Source organism: Zophobas morio, unplaced genomic scaffold (assembly GCF_036711695.1).
Source record: "Zophobas morio isolate AGI-343-1 ecotype UQ-CSIRO unplaced genomic scaffold, CSIRO_AGI_Zmor_V1 ptg000419l, whole genome shotgun sequence".
In the NCBI taxonomy this organism is placed as follows: domain Eukaryota; kingdom Metazoa; phylum Arthropoda; class Insecta; order Coleoptera; family Tenebrionidae; genus Zophobas; species Zophobas morio.
This window is the reverse complement of record NW_026972523.1, coordinates 128,293-139,921: the sequence shown is the minus strand read 5'-3', so window position 1 is coordinate 139,921 and position 11,629 is coordinate 128,293. Positions and strand designations below refer to the sequence as shown.

The window sequence follows — 11,629 nt, the reverse complement described above, 5'->3', positions numbered from 1 at the left end:
TGGGGTTCGTGTCTTGCGTTCGACAGCTTCATTGGTCACATTAATAATTTATAAGTGCTTAGCTTATAAGTTCAGAACTAAGTAATTTTTTTTTTTAATAAATTAATTAGTGTAAGTCATAGTACTCAATGTTCCATTAATAGGCACCATAAACAAACAAAAATTCGAAATAAGCTCGTTAGATCACCAGGTCTCAGATAAGGCTAAAACCGTTCCCGCATTTGTAACTAAATGAGATAAAAATCATCAGGGGATATTTTACTACATAATTACGAAGTTAATAAATGTTGGTGAAAAAACGCCTGAAAATGCAAATATAGGTTACTTCATCACGAAAAATGTTTTACTCTTTACTTAGTGTAATTTAACAATTTTTGGCTGAACTTGTGTTCATAATTTTTGGTGCTATCTATGAAAAATTTCGAGTTAGACAAAATGGCGTTAACAAGTATTTTAAGGGGTTTTAATCCAAGAAGCAAAATAACTGTACATGAAAAAATATCCAAGATGACTTATGAACTTCAACTAGTTTTATATTTTTAGTCAAAGAATTTAACACTTTTTGATTATTTTTATTCAAACAGGGAGCAAACATAATTTAAGGTCGAATTTTAAGAGAAATCATGTGTTATACAAATCCCTTAAGTTGAAAGTCCTACATTTAAACTTTCGTGCAAAATGAAGGGGAGGAGGGGTAGCCGTTTTATCTATTTTTTATTTACTTTATGTAGTAGATTAATCAATCTTTTTATTTTTTTTTAAATATACGTTTAGTTGGCTAATTGGACCTGTTAAATTAAGTTAAGGCTTAATATTATGCAACTTTGTAACTTTGTGTTTCGTTATAACTTAAGAATCTCACTTATATCTTTCCTTTTATGGGTATCCTAATGTTGCGTTAACACAAGTGAATATTAATTATCTTATTTTTTTTTCAGTTTTACTTTTTGTTTTTGAACTCTGGCAAGTTTATAAAATTATCAAAAGTACTTTATCTATTTGACTTTAGAATTTTGTTAAATACTAGGAGCTTATCTATAAATATATGGTAAGTTCCGCATTTTACTGGAACTGACAACTTATTTCATTTTTTAAAAAATAGGAGAAGTAAGAGATTGTTGTATTTTCTTCTTTTTTTACTTTTACCGCTTTTAATCTGCGTTAGTTTTACAGTTAGGTTGAAAGATCACTGAAATAGTTCATTAATCTTTAAATAAGGGGGTATTTGAAAATATTAGGTTTACACTTGTGGTTGATTTTTATTTGCAGGAAGATTTGAAAATGATAAAGTTTGCCCTGTGCACTGTCTTGACTCAAAGGATTTGCCTTTTAATGAGTTTACAAAAGGTTTTAATGCCCAAAGAATGTCCTTTTAACTTTTTAAAGGCTAATGGATATTTTAATTGTTTTTTTGCTACTTATTTCATAAAAGATATTTCAGACCTTAAATTGAAATTAGCGTTATGGGAGTTTGGGCACTGTGATCCAAAGAAGTGTAGCGGCAGGAAACTTTTGCGTTTGAAGATTGCGTTCAAGTTAAGACCTAATCAAAAGTTCCGAGGACTCGTTCTTAGGTTGTATTTTGGGTTTTCACTTCTCTATTGTGTTTTATTTCTCTTTGCAGCCCCGTTGGGAGATTATTTGTATCACCCAGCGATCGTTTGATTGTAATTAGAAACGGGATTGCCGCCGTTGACTGCTCTTGGGCCAAGCTTGAAAAGGTTCCTTTCAATAAAATAAGGAACCACAATGAAAGACTTTGTAACATTCTTAAGCTTATTATTGATTTAAAACTGAACTCTTTTTATGACTAGTACCCTACTTGGTTGCCTGTAACCCTATTAATTACGGGAGACCTTGGAAACTTAACTGTGTGGAGGCTTTTGCTGCTTGTCTTTATATATGTGGTTTACTTAGTTCAGCCCACCATTGTAACTGTTTTATGTATGTGTATTATAACAGGAGAAATGGAAGAAGCGGAGAAAATATTAGACAAGTTCAAGTGGGGCCATTCTTTCCTAGAGTTGAATGGGTCCACCTTTGTTGTTTTGCAGAGACCTTTATTAAAACTAATTTGGCTTTAGCGAACTGTTAGAGGCTTACTCCAACTGCGTGACTAGCAATGATGTTCGCGAGGTGTTCCTCCCTTGTTAACTTGTATATATTTTAAGCCTATTTTATACTTTTAAAGGTTCAGGCAAAGTTTATAGCTAACGTGGAGAAATTGGAAAAAGGTAGAAAGTTTTATTAGAATCAGGTAAACTTCATTAAAGTCTCTTAAGGAAAAATCATAAATACTGAAGAGGATATTGAGGCCTGTTACTTTAACTTTCCTAGTCTTGTGAATCCTAATCGCCCCACTGTACAAAGCGAAGAAGCGTTAGACTGTTCCTATTCGTCGGGAGAGGAGAAGTAAGAAGGAGTATATATAGGAAGCTTATCCAGTTGTAGATCGCGAGAGGGGCATTTAAGCGAGACTGTTTTAGAAGATTTCAATTGCTCGCCGACCTGATTATCTCTAGGGACCAGTTTTTTAAGCACCTCCTTCGTTGTCCTGGTCCCCCCGCATTCTGTGTCTGGCCCCGATATATTGTTTAGCAAAGCTACTGAGCACGAGACCGAAATGTTCGGGTATTTATGCTACTTAACTTATTTTTTTGGCTACCGGTATAAGATTAATAAAAGTTTCCACAAAATATCTTAGCATTTCTTCTTCAGTCTTTAACTTTTGGTAAACAAATCCATGAGAAGACTCAAGAGCCTAATAGTAGTAAATATGTTTATGAATTTGTGAAATAATCAGCAAAGAGATGTTTAGAAGAAAACTGATAAACGGTTAGGGCACCCCTAACAGCAGTGGGCGCAAATAGGGTCTTAGTTAAACCTTACCCGTGTTAAGCAGCTAAAAGCTCGGATTAAAAAATCTATTAAGTACTTTCCGCCTAGTTTCTTTACGTAAGAGCATATTTTAGCTTTTGATTTATAAAACAAATAAAGCAGAACCTTGCTAAAATCCGATATAAGTAGTTGAGGGTTATTTAGGTATAAGTTTCCAAGTCGAAACCACATATAGTGGCACCAGGGATACTCCCATAGACAAAGACGTATATAGTCGTATAACGCTAAAATAAAGGTTAAGTTTAAATATCGTAAAGAGTATCTCATAAAAAATTATCAAAACGAATTTGAAGGCGAGCAATGTTTAGTTATATTGCTATGTTAGCCTAATATAAAACTAATACCTGTATGCATATCAGATTTCTCATATGCATCCACGAAAAGAAAATAACTGCTCAAAGCAGAAATTTTCCCCAACTCGGTTAGGATTGCTCGAGCCAACTTAAAATTATGTAATTTACAATAACTGTAAAACCAAAAAGAGAAATTACACCAATGAGGCAAAGTATAACTAAGGAAAACCTATAAGCCAGAATTTCGAGAATCTCTTTACTATGTGAATCGTTTTCTTTATTAAAAGCTAAACAATCCCCGCACAATCTTATAGTCTCTCTATAATGGCCTAGTTTTTAACGTTATAAATAGTAAGTTCTAAAAGTTGTTATATTGGTAACCTCTATAATAGCTTAATTGAAGCCGGTAAAAATAGATTTCTTTTTTTTAACCCTATTATCAAGGGCTTCAGGTATAGAGAACCATTCATACGAACAGTTTAATGGTACGTATTGGGCAAAGCTTTCAGAATCTTTAATACTTTTATTTTTTTTTTTTTTAATAAATAAGTCGTCAGAAAAATTAAAATAGTGTGCTTCATCAGTATCAGAGGTATCCATACTTTGTAGAAATTAAAACTAGAACAATAATTTCCACACTAGGGTTAAATAGTAATATAAGTAAAAACTTGATTTACATAAAGGGAATTCTCAACGAAAAAGATATTGAAAAAAATGGCTCACAAAGCTACTGTAGACACTAATTAGTTCAAAAACTCGATAAACTCGAGTGCATTGTTCACATTAGTTTCCGGGGGTTTTCTCCTTAATATATATATGTACATGCATGCTAAGAAAGAGTGTGCGCTTAACCCTTTAACGGGCAAAACTCCGGGGCTTAAAATAGATTTGTTTTCTGCTGCGAAATCATTTCCTGTGTTGAAATTATACTTTAAAGTGCAATATTTGTTTTCTAAATTTGATTCTAAATATCCCAATTAATATTTCAAAATAAAACAATTAAATATATGTTTTCTTACCAAATTAACCAAAAGTAAACCTTAAGTCCAGAATTTTATCCTATAAAAGATCGCGCAACATATGCTCAACTTAACGTTCATTAGTAACGAAATATACCACTTTTTTATGTTTTGTTAGTTGCTGCCTAATTCGCTAGAACATGACATACACCAGAGGTTCAGATATCAAACTTGTTGTTTAGGGTTAGTTTCCATAGACCTACTCTTGCAAGTTGAACCTAGACGTCAAGGGGTTAACCTAGTAACCAGTAACCTAAAGAGGTTAAAATGTTTTGCGGTATCGGAAGCACGCGCCCATCCAGAATTTGGATGCAAGGTCTGAGCCTCGGGGGGTTCAGATGGCTATGGGCACGTTTAAAATCAGCAGTAGTCAAAATTTAATAGGTCTTTCTGTCAACGAAGCACCAAATAAGGCCCGCTGATCATTGGTACAAAAGATAGATCCGATGCTTTTGCATGAGTGCAATCCGTTAATGGTTCGTCCAATTGTTAATTTTTCTTCTCGGTACGGGAAGCTTGATAAAGCATTTAAGCCACTGACGTGGAAGTAAGAGAGAAGAAAAAAATTTATAAAATTACTTTACGCCTACACACCCATATTACAAAGGTGGTAAAAGGAGTGTTATACAAGCCTAATTTTAGTAAGCGTTAAAAGGCAGAATCTTGTTTTTTTATTGGCCACAGTTGACTATATTACAAATATATATCTATTTAAAGCCGAACAACAATGTAAAAGACATCTTAAGGCTACTCATATCTCGCTTCTGCATACTCAGCAGGTAGAGTGCGTGGGTCACCGCTTCGACCTTACCGCAAAGTATTCGACTTGTTCTGTCAAGTAAACCGCTTATCGATGATAACGCCCTTGTATATCGCCTGCTTACGCGCATTGAGGGTTAGATGCGGAAGTAGTCCAACATCACTAGAAACGACGTTTGGTTTGCATTTCTTAGCATTGACGGTTATTCCTTACGGCGCTCCCCAGTTGGTAATTATTATTAAGTCGCGTAGTAAATGTTGCCGTTATAGAGTTGAGAACGCATAGCTCGCCGAGCCGTGGGCTTAGAGTGCCAAGTGGTTGTGAGGATTTACAAAAACTGAAATACATACATGCCCAAAGCGAAGAGCAGGGGACAGTAGCAGAATACCTTGCGAAACAACAGCTGTCAGCAGACTTGCAGTGCTATTTCTCGCTTAAAAAGTGCTTTTGCATAGAAACAGAACTAGAATGTTAAGGGCTAAATAAGTATCTAATAAGAAAACGTTTTAACTCTATAAAGACGACGCCCTTGTTTTATCAAATAATTAAAGTTTTCAGTTGTCCACAAGAATTGTTGTATCGTTGTGCTCAAATGCGGAACAGCTGTTCTACACCCTTTTTCAGCCGACGTTTAAAACGATCTCTATGGGTTAGCCGTTAAAAGTAAGATTCTGAGGTGATATTTGCTGAGGTCTAATAAAGCGCATGGAACTTTGGGTAACCCACAACATTGACTTTTTTTTTATTATGTTGAAAAAAAAAACCAAGTGGCTATTAGAATTTGCAAACAGGAAAGATTTTGTCCGCCCATACAGTAACTTCTTTAACATGTCGTTGGTATCGCCCTCGGGCTGATTGCTTTCCGACGCGAAAGTGCAAAAACTTTAACAGCGATTTTATCAGCTGAAACGGATAGAAATATATTGCCAGCGGTCGAGAGGTTATGCGATGTCTTGCCCTCGTTTCTAGAGGGAACCTAAGTTGGAGGCATGCGCTCAGCAGCGAAATGATCGGCAATGAGCGACGTCTTTTTTTTAGCTTTCCCTTTCTGTCACAGTCTTTTTAAGTAGGGGAAATGGTGTGTAATAGCGGTTCATAATTCGCCTGGCAAAACGTTAAAAGATGGTTTCCTTTTTTAGCCCCTAAAGATACGTCCTGTGCTCTCTGTGCCTGTTATAAAGAGAGTTCAGATTTTTTTATCTGCGTAGTTAGTTTGCAAATATTAGTTTGTGGGCGTGGTTTTTGTGTGGCCGCGGCCAAGCGTTTTTAATAGCTGCGTTTACGAAGGAATTTCATTAAATATACCGGTATACGGCCAGGACGATACGGAATCTCGAGACTGGTTGTTATGAGCAGCTGTCAATGCACAGTTAAAACTATTAACTATGTCTTCTAACAAGGTGGTAGTCGAAGAGGAGATGGTAAGTGAAGCTTCAAGTGCAACTATAAACTTTACCTTACTTTCGACTAGCTTTAATAGGATGGGAAGTTGATAAGATGAGAGTTCATGAAGCTTCGCCGAATAGACTTGACTAATGACTCTCCTTGAGAACGGCTATGTCGAGAATCATGGGTTCCGTATTCTCATGTCCATCAGACATCCAAGTCTCAGCACATGAAAGATTGTGTAGGTCTATAACAAACATATAAGCAAGGTTAGCAACCTTTAAATAACAAAGCTCCAGCAAAAGCTCAACTTTTCGTATTTTTTTAAACAAGGAAACCTTAATAAAATATATTTGTTGAACTACAGGAAAAGTACATAAAACTTTAATCCAAGGACTTAACTCAACTGTTGAAAAATCAGTTTTCATTAAAAATTGGATAACCCTATAATAGAGAATATTTACTGAAAGTGGATTAATTTTGCATAATGATTCGCAAAAAACTATATGTTACGACCATGGTACCGTAAGATTCTGTTTAAATAGTTAGCGCCAGTTATTAAACTTTTTAAAATTAATGATAGCCAAAATAAAGAAACAAAATGAGTAAAACAAATTTAAACTTACAATAACAATGGGGCTAAGCCACAATAAAAAAAAAACCGCGCAGAAGCGAAAATAGAGCTTATTACCCAGAGTTTGCGAAATAGAAGTGGACTTAGAAACTGAAATTAGAATAAAAAGAAACTTAATGGAGAACTAAAAGAAAGGCGCTTTTTAATATAAAGAAGGTAACTGAACCGACCCCTTATTTTTGGGTGATAAGCTTTAAATATATGTTTAAGAGTTGGGCATGTAAATATGATTACGGACGTTAATCCGAAAAAGCAATCGCTGAACAAGCAAATGTTACTTTCTTTTTTAAAAAAAATAATACCTTCATTCATTATATTAGATATGAACATACATGCGAGCTATTTAAAACATTTGCAACTGGTATAAATATTATAATATTTTATCAGTTTCTTCACACTGTCTATAGCTTTAAAGAAAAAAATATAGATAGGTAGTTGAAAATTAAATTTAATATATCCAGAAAGGATGCACTTGGGAATCCTAACAGTTTAATACGTGAAGTCATCACAGTGGTAAGAGCATCGAAGCGCATACTCAAGGTAATTCGGTTCTCAACATCTATTTTGGTCTTTGGTACTTACGTAATTAACCTCGCCCTCATAAACTTCTATTAAAACCTAGTTGCAGTTCATTAACAAATTTAGTTAATTAATTTCGTATCATTATACGAAAGAACTGCGCTCTCAGTCTGCCTTGTCCTTGTGTTTTGGGTGCAGTTGCAGAATAGTTCAAAGGACTTGCTAACTCTCTTTATATCAATTTTATTATTATAAGGGCTACAGTAAACTAGGGGAGACTAAGAGAGTGGGGGTCTTAACTAACGTATGTTAAATTATAAAAAATACTATAACTAAGAAAAGGAAAGTTTACACAGTGAACAAGGAAGACTTTATAAAAAGAACCTGCATTTTTTTTCAAGGTAACTATTGATAAAACTTGATAGCTCCCTAAATTTTGAAAAGTTATTGCTCTTTTTGCTTTAAGTAGAGTTGATATGTAACCATTTATTTATGGTTGTGTTTTTTTTATTAAACTCTAACTACGCAAAAAATAACTAGTTACTTTTCTATCCCAATCAGCCTCGCCAGACTTATCTCCTATCTCTATGGGGCGGAATTTATGATCAAAAAAGAGTTTAAATAGACTATGGCTATGACAGGTACATAAATAATTTATATTACCGTGATTTAAAACGTCATAAGCCCCTTTGGCTGGGCGATGCGTTGAGTTCTTTGAACCAATAACAATTTTTTTTTTCGACGGTCATTTCGCCAAACCTCTATTCGTTGGCGTTTCCACGCCATCTTATTCAAAAAGGGCTTTTACAGTTCAAACCTTCAGCCATTTAGAAATTAAAAAAACCTGCAAAAAATATAACGGTTAAAGAGGTTTAAGCAAATAATTCGTTGTAATGGAGTACGCTAACAAAAAAATCATGATTTTTTTTATGGAAATGTTTCCGGACAGTTTAAATTATTTTTATTTCTCTCCCTCAAATAACATTCAAATAGGGATGTAACTTACAATAAACAATTACGGTCTTACAAACACTAGATCAACAGTATGCTTCTGAAGTGGTATTAGAATATAGTGAGGCTCAAAAGGTTACAGAAGACGAGCCTAGTCACTGGAAAGAACTGGTATTGAAAATAATAATAGTAGTAGCATTAATCTTATGACCAACAGTTCTCATAATAGCGTCATTAATTTATATAACTGTTAGCTACCACAGTAATAACAAAAATAATATATACAGTAATAAAGTACAAATGTTAGTAGTACTATTAATAGTATTAAGTTTAATCTCCTTATAATAAAAAATATAATAGCTCCAGTAAGGTTAACGACAACCTAAAAGTCATTAGAGATTCAGAGAAGCCCTCAAGAGGTTTACAAGACACCGTTAACATAGAGACGGGCAACGTTTCTGACACTGCTCCTTTTATTAATAAACGACCATCTATTCCCCTCCTGTGAACTCGTAAAGATAAAATTTCTTCTATTACCCTTTGTAAAAAACAAAAGTTGCCCCTTCTTGTACCACTTTTGCAATCCAACAACGCCATAACCCCAATTTCAAGAGATAGGCGTCTTGAAATTTAAAATTTTACCGACAACAGCTGAAAAATACACGTGGTCACAGAGATAGTGCGCAATCAAGAATAGAACATTTCACCAACCTGTTAGCTGAAGACAAGCCGCAAATTTGTTACCTGTGGAATTTACAGTGAACTCGATTTTTTTATTGTCGAGGAGGATACTGCCAATGGTGAGCGGAAGAAACGTCCGTAATCATTAGACCTGGTGCATATAGCCAGAACCGGACGACACAGGTATTAGAGATGAAGACTATTTTCCATCTTCAAATCAAAATCGAAGACGAAAAAGCAAATGCCACCGCTGCCAGATCATTGCTACACTGCAAGCTTTTGCGCTGCGGCACCTCGGTGTGCAAATTCGTTGAGGGTTATTTGACCGCGGAGTGTACCAAAACAAGAGAGTCGCCTGCTGGATGTGCGAATTGCGGCGAGTCACATACCGCCAACTACGGGGGCTGCAAATGTTACCGCGGAGGCCTTAAATAGTCGATCAACCTACGCGACCACGACATCCAATGCCCATTGCGGATGGCACCATTATCCCAACTACATCCTCTGTTTTCCGCTTGTTAGCGAGACCGCACCAAGCGCCCCTTGCGAATAATCTAACTAACGTTGATAACGCTGACTCAGTTATTCAACCACAAGAACAGCGATCGCAACCGATTCTAAGGCAGCTGTTAGCTATTTAGATGACGAACCTCTTGGCCATGCTCGAGACCGTAAAAGACTTAGAATTTGTTTGCAATGGCTTTAAAATTTACCGCTTAATCACATCCGATTACTGTCTTGAAACGCGGAGGGCGTCCAGAAGAAAAAACACGAGTAGCAGGAGTTAATGCAACACGAAAGAATAGATATATGTGTTATCAGGGAAAAACAGGTCTCCCTAAAGCACCATTTAACATCTGCAACTTTGCGACGTATCTCCAGTATCGGTTGTACACCAGGAGTTGAGGGGTAGCTCTTCTTATCAATCGAGGAATCCAACTCCATTTACTAGCAGTACTAACTCTGCAAGTGATCGAGGCAGTTGGCATTTCCCTCAACCCGGCTAGCCTGGGGCCCATTACTGTAATGTCAATCTATAAACCGCCCAGCCAACCACTCACGTTGTTTGAGCTTGACGCTCTTCTAGTGTATGACTTTCCGCCATTCTGTGCGGTGATTTTAACTGTTAACATATTGCGTGGAAAAGCCGGGCTACATCCTTGAGGCTGACGCTGAGGAACGCGGATTGAGAGCTGAAAGCGATGAAGATAAAGCGAAGCTTTTTGCTGATCATCTAGCTACTCCAGTGTTCGCCACCTACCCCCTCAACCGTCTACAACACTTTCCTCGTGCCTAATCTTAGCTCGTCTAATACAACTGATTTTCTGAGGTTTGTCTACTACGGAAAAGATCATATCAATTATCAACTTACAAACAAAGCAAAAGGCCCCAGACCCTAACGGCATTACTAACCTGATGTTAAAATAGTTGTCAGAAGCTGATATATCATCTATGCGACCTCGTCAACTCAGCCACCTTCGGCTATTTTTTTCGGACGTTGTATAATGGCGGTAGTCGTGATATTATCAAAGAGTCGCAACTGCGTTAGAACCCCCCAACCATTTACCCTTCAGCCTTATGTCGGCAGTTGGTAAGATAGCTGGAGCAGCGATCCTTAATCGTTTGAGGGCGGTTGTGGAAGCTCGTAGAATTTTACTAGGGTTTCATTTTGGATTTCACAAGAGACACTCAAAGACCCAACAAAATTTTCGCCTAACCGAGTGGAAGGCCTGGGCCTTTAGTTTTAAAAAAGTCACCGGCGCAGCCTTTCTCGATTTTGAAAAGACTTTTGACCGAGTATGTCAATGGTGGCCGGTTATGTTAGCTACATGCCTTGGCGAAGCCGCGTGGCCTTAGAAGTTTTCAAGTCGTACCTAACCTGCCGAGTCTTCCTCGTGCGAGTAGGCGCTGCCCTGTCGTCGCTAGCTATCTTATAGCGGGAGTCCTGCAAGAGTCTCTTCTATCACCGTCGCTGTTCACGCTCTAAAGAGTGACAAACCCCTTTCAGTCCACCTTCACGAGCGGGGCTCCATTTACGCCGACGATACGATGATTTATTCATAGTCGAGGTCACCCATTTTACTATGTCAGTACTTATAATATTATCTCGAGGAGCTTGCTAGCGGGGATCGACATTGGGAACCTCTCCGTTAATGCAACAAAGAACAAGGTGCTTCTAATAATGAAGAAACTCCGTGTGCCGCCGTCTCCGTTAACTTTTGCCTCATTGAAATCCCTTTGCGTTCTCAGGTAAAATATTAGGGAGTCATAAAAGATTTTAAGCTGTCGAGGCGTCCACACGTAAATTACGTGGCGGCCGAGGTCAAGGCAGCGACCCAGATGCTAAATTCTCTATTGCGCAGCAAAAGTAAACTTTCGTTGAGCAATAAGCGAAGGCTTTATGTGCTGTGCATTCTATCGATAAATGATATATACTTCTTCTGTCTGAGCCTACGACTTATCGGCAATAACGTGATCGCTTCAAGTG

General features: G+C 36.9%; 1 protein-coding gene across 2 annotated transcripts; it reads left to right on the top strand.

Moving 5' to 3' along the window:
• The first annotated feature begins 665 nt into the window (after positions 1-665).
• LOC135120770 (18S rRNA aminocarboxypropyltransferase-like) lies at positions 666-2,686 on the top strand. Of its 2 annotated transcripts, none has more exons than XM_064045106.1 (9): positions 666-694; positions 1,270-1,347; positions 1,433-1,574; positions 1,625-1,761; positions 1,815-1,907; positions 1,963-2,032; positions 2,085-2,136; positions 2,192-2,234; positions 2,304-2,686. In XM_064045106.1, exons 1-9 carry the CDS (start codon positions 679-681, stop codon positions 2,414-2,416), a joined length of 744 nt encoding a protein of 247 aa, XP_063901176.1. In that variant the 5' UTR covers positions 666-678; the 3' UTR covers positions 2,417-2,686. The 2 variants fall into 2 exon arrangements, with proteins under 2 accessions (XP_063901176.1, XP_063901175.1); XM_064045105.1 differs by having other exon boundaries at positions 2,283-2,686.
• Positions 2,687-11,629: the final 8,943 nt, after the last annotated feature.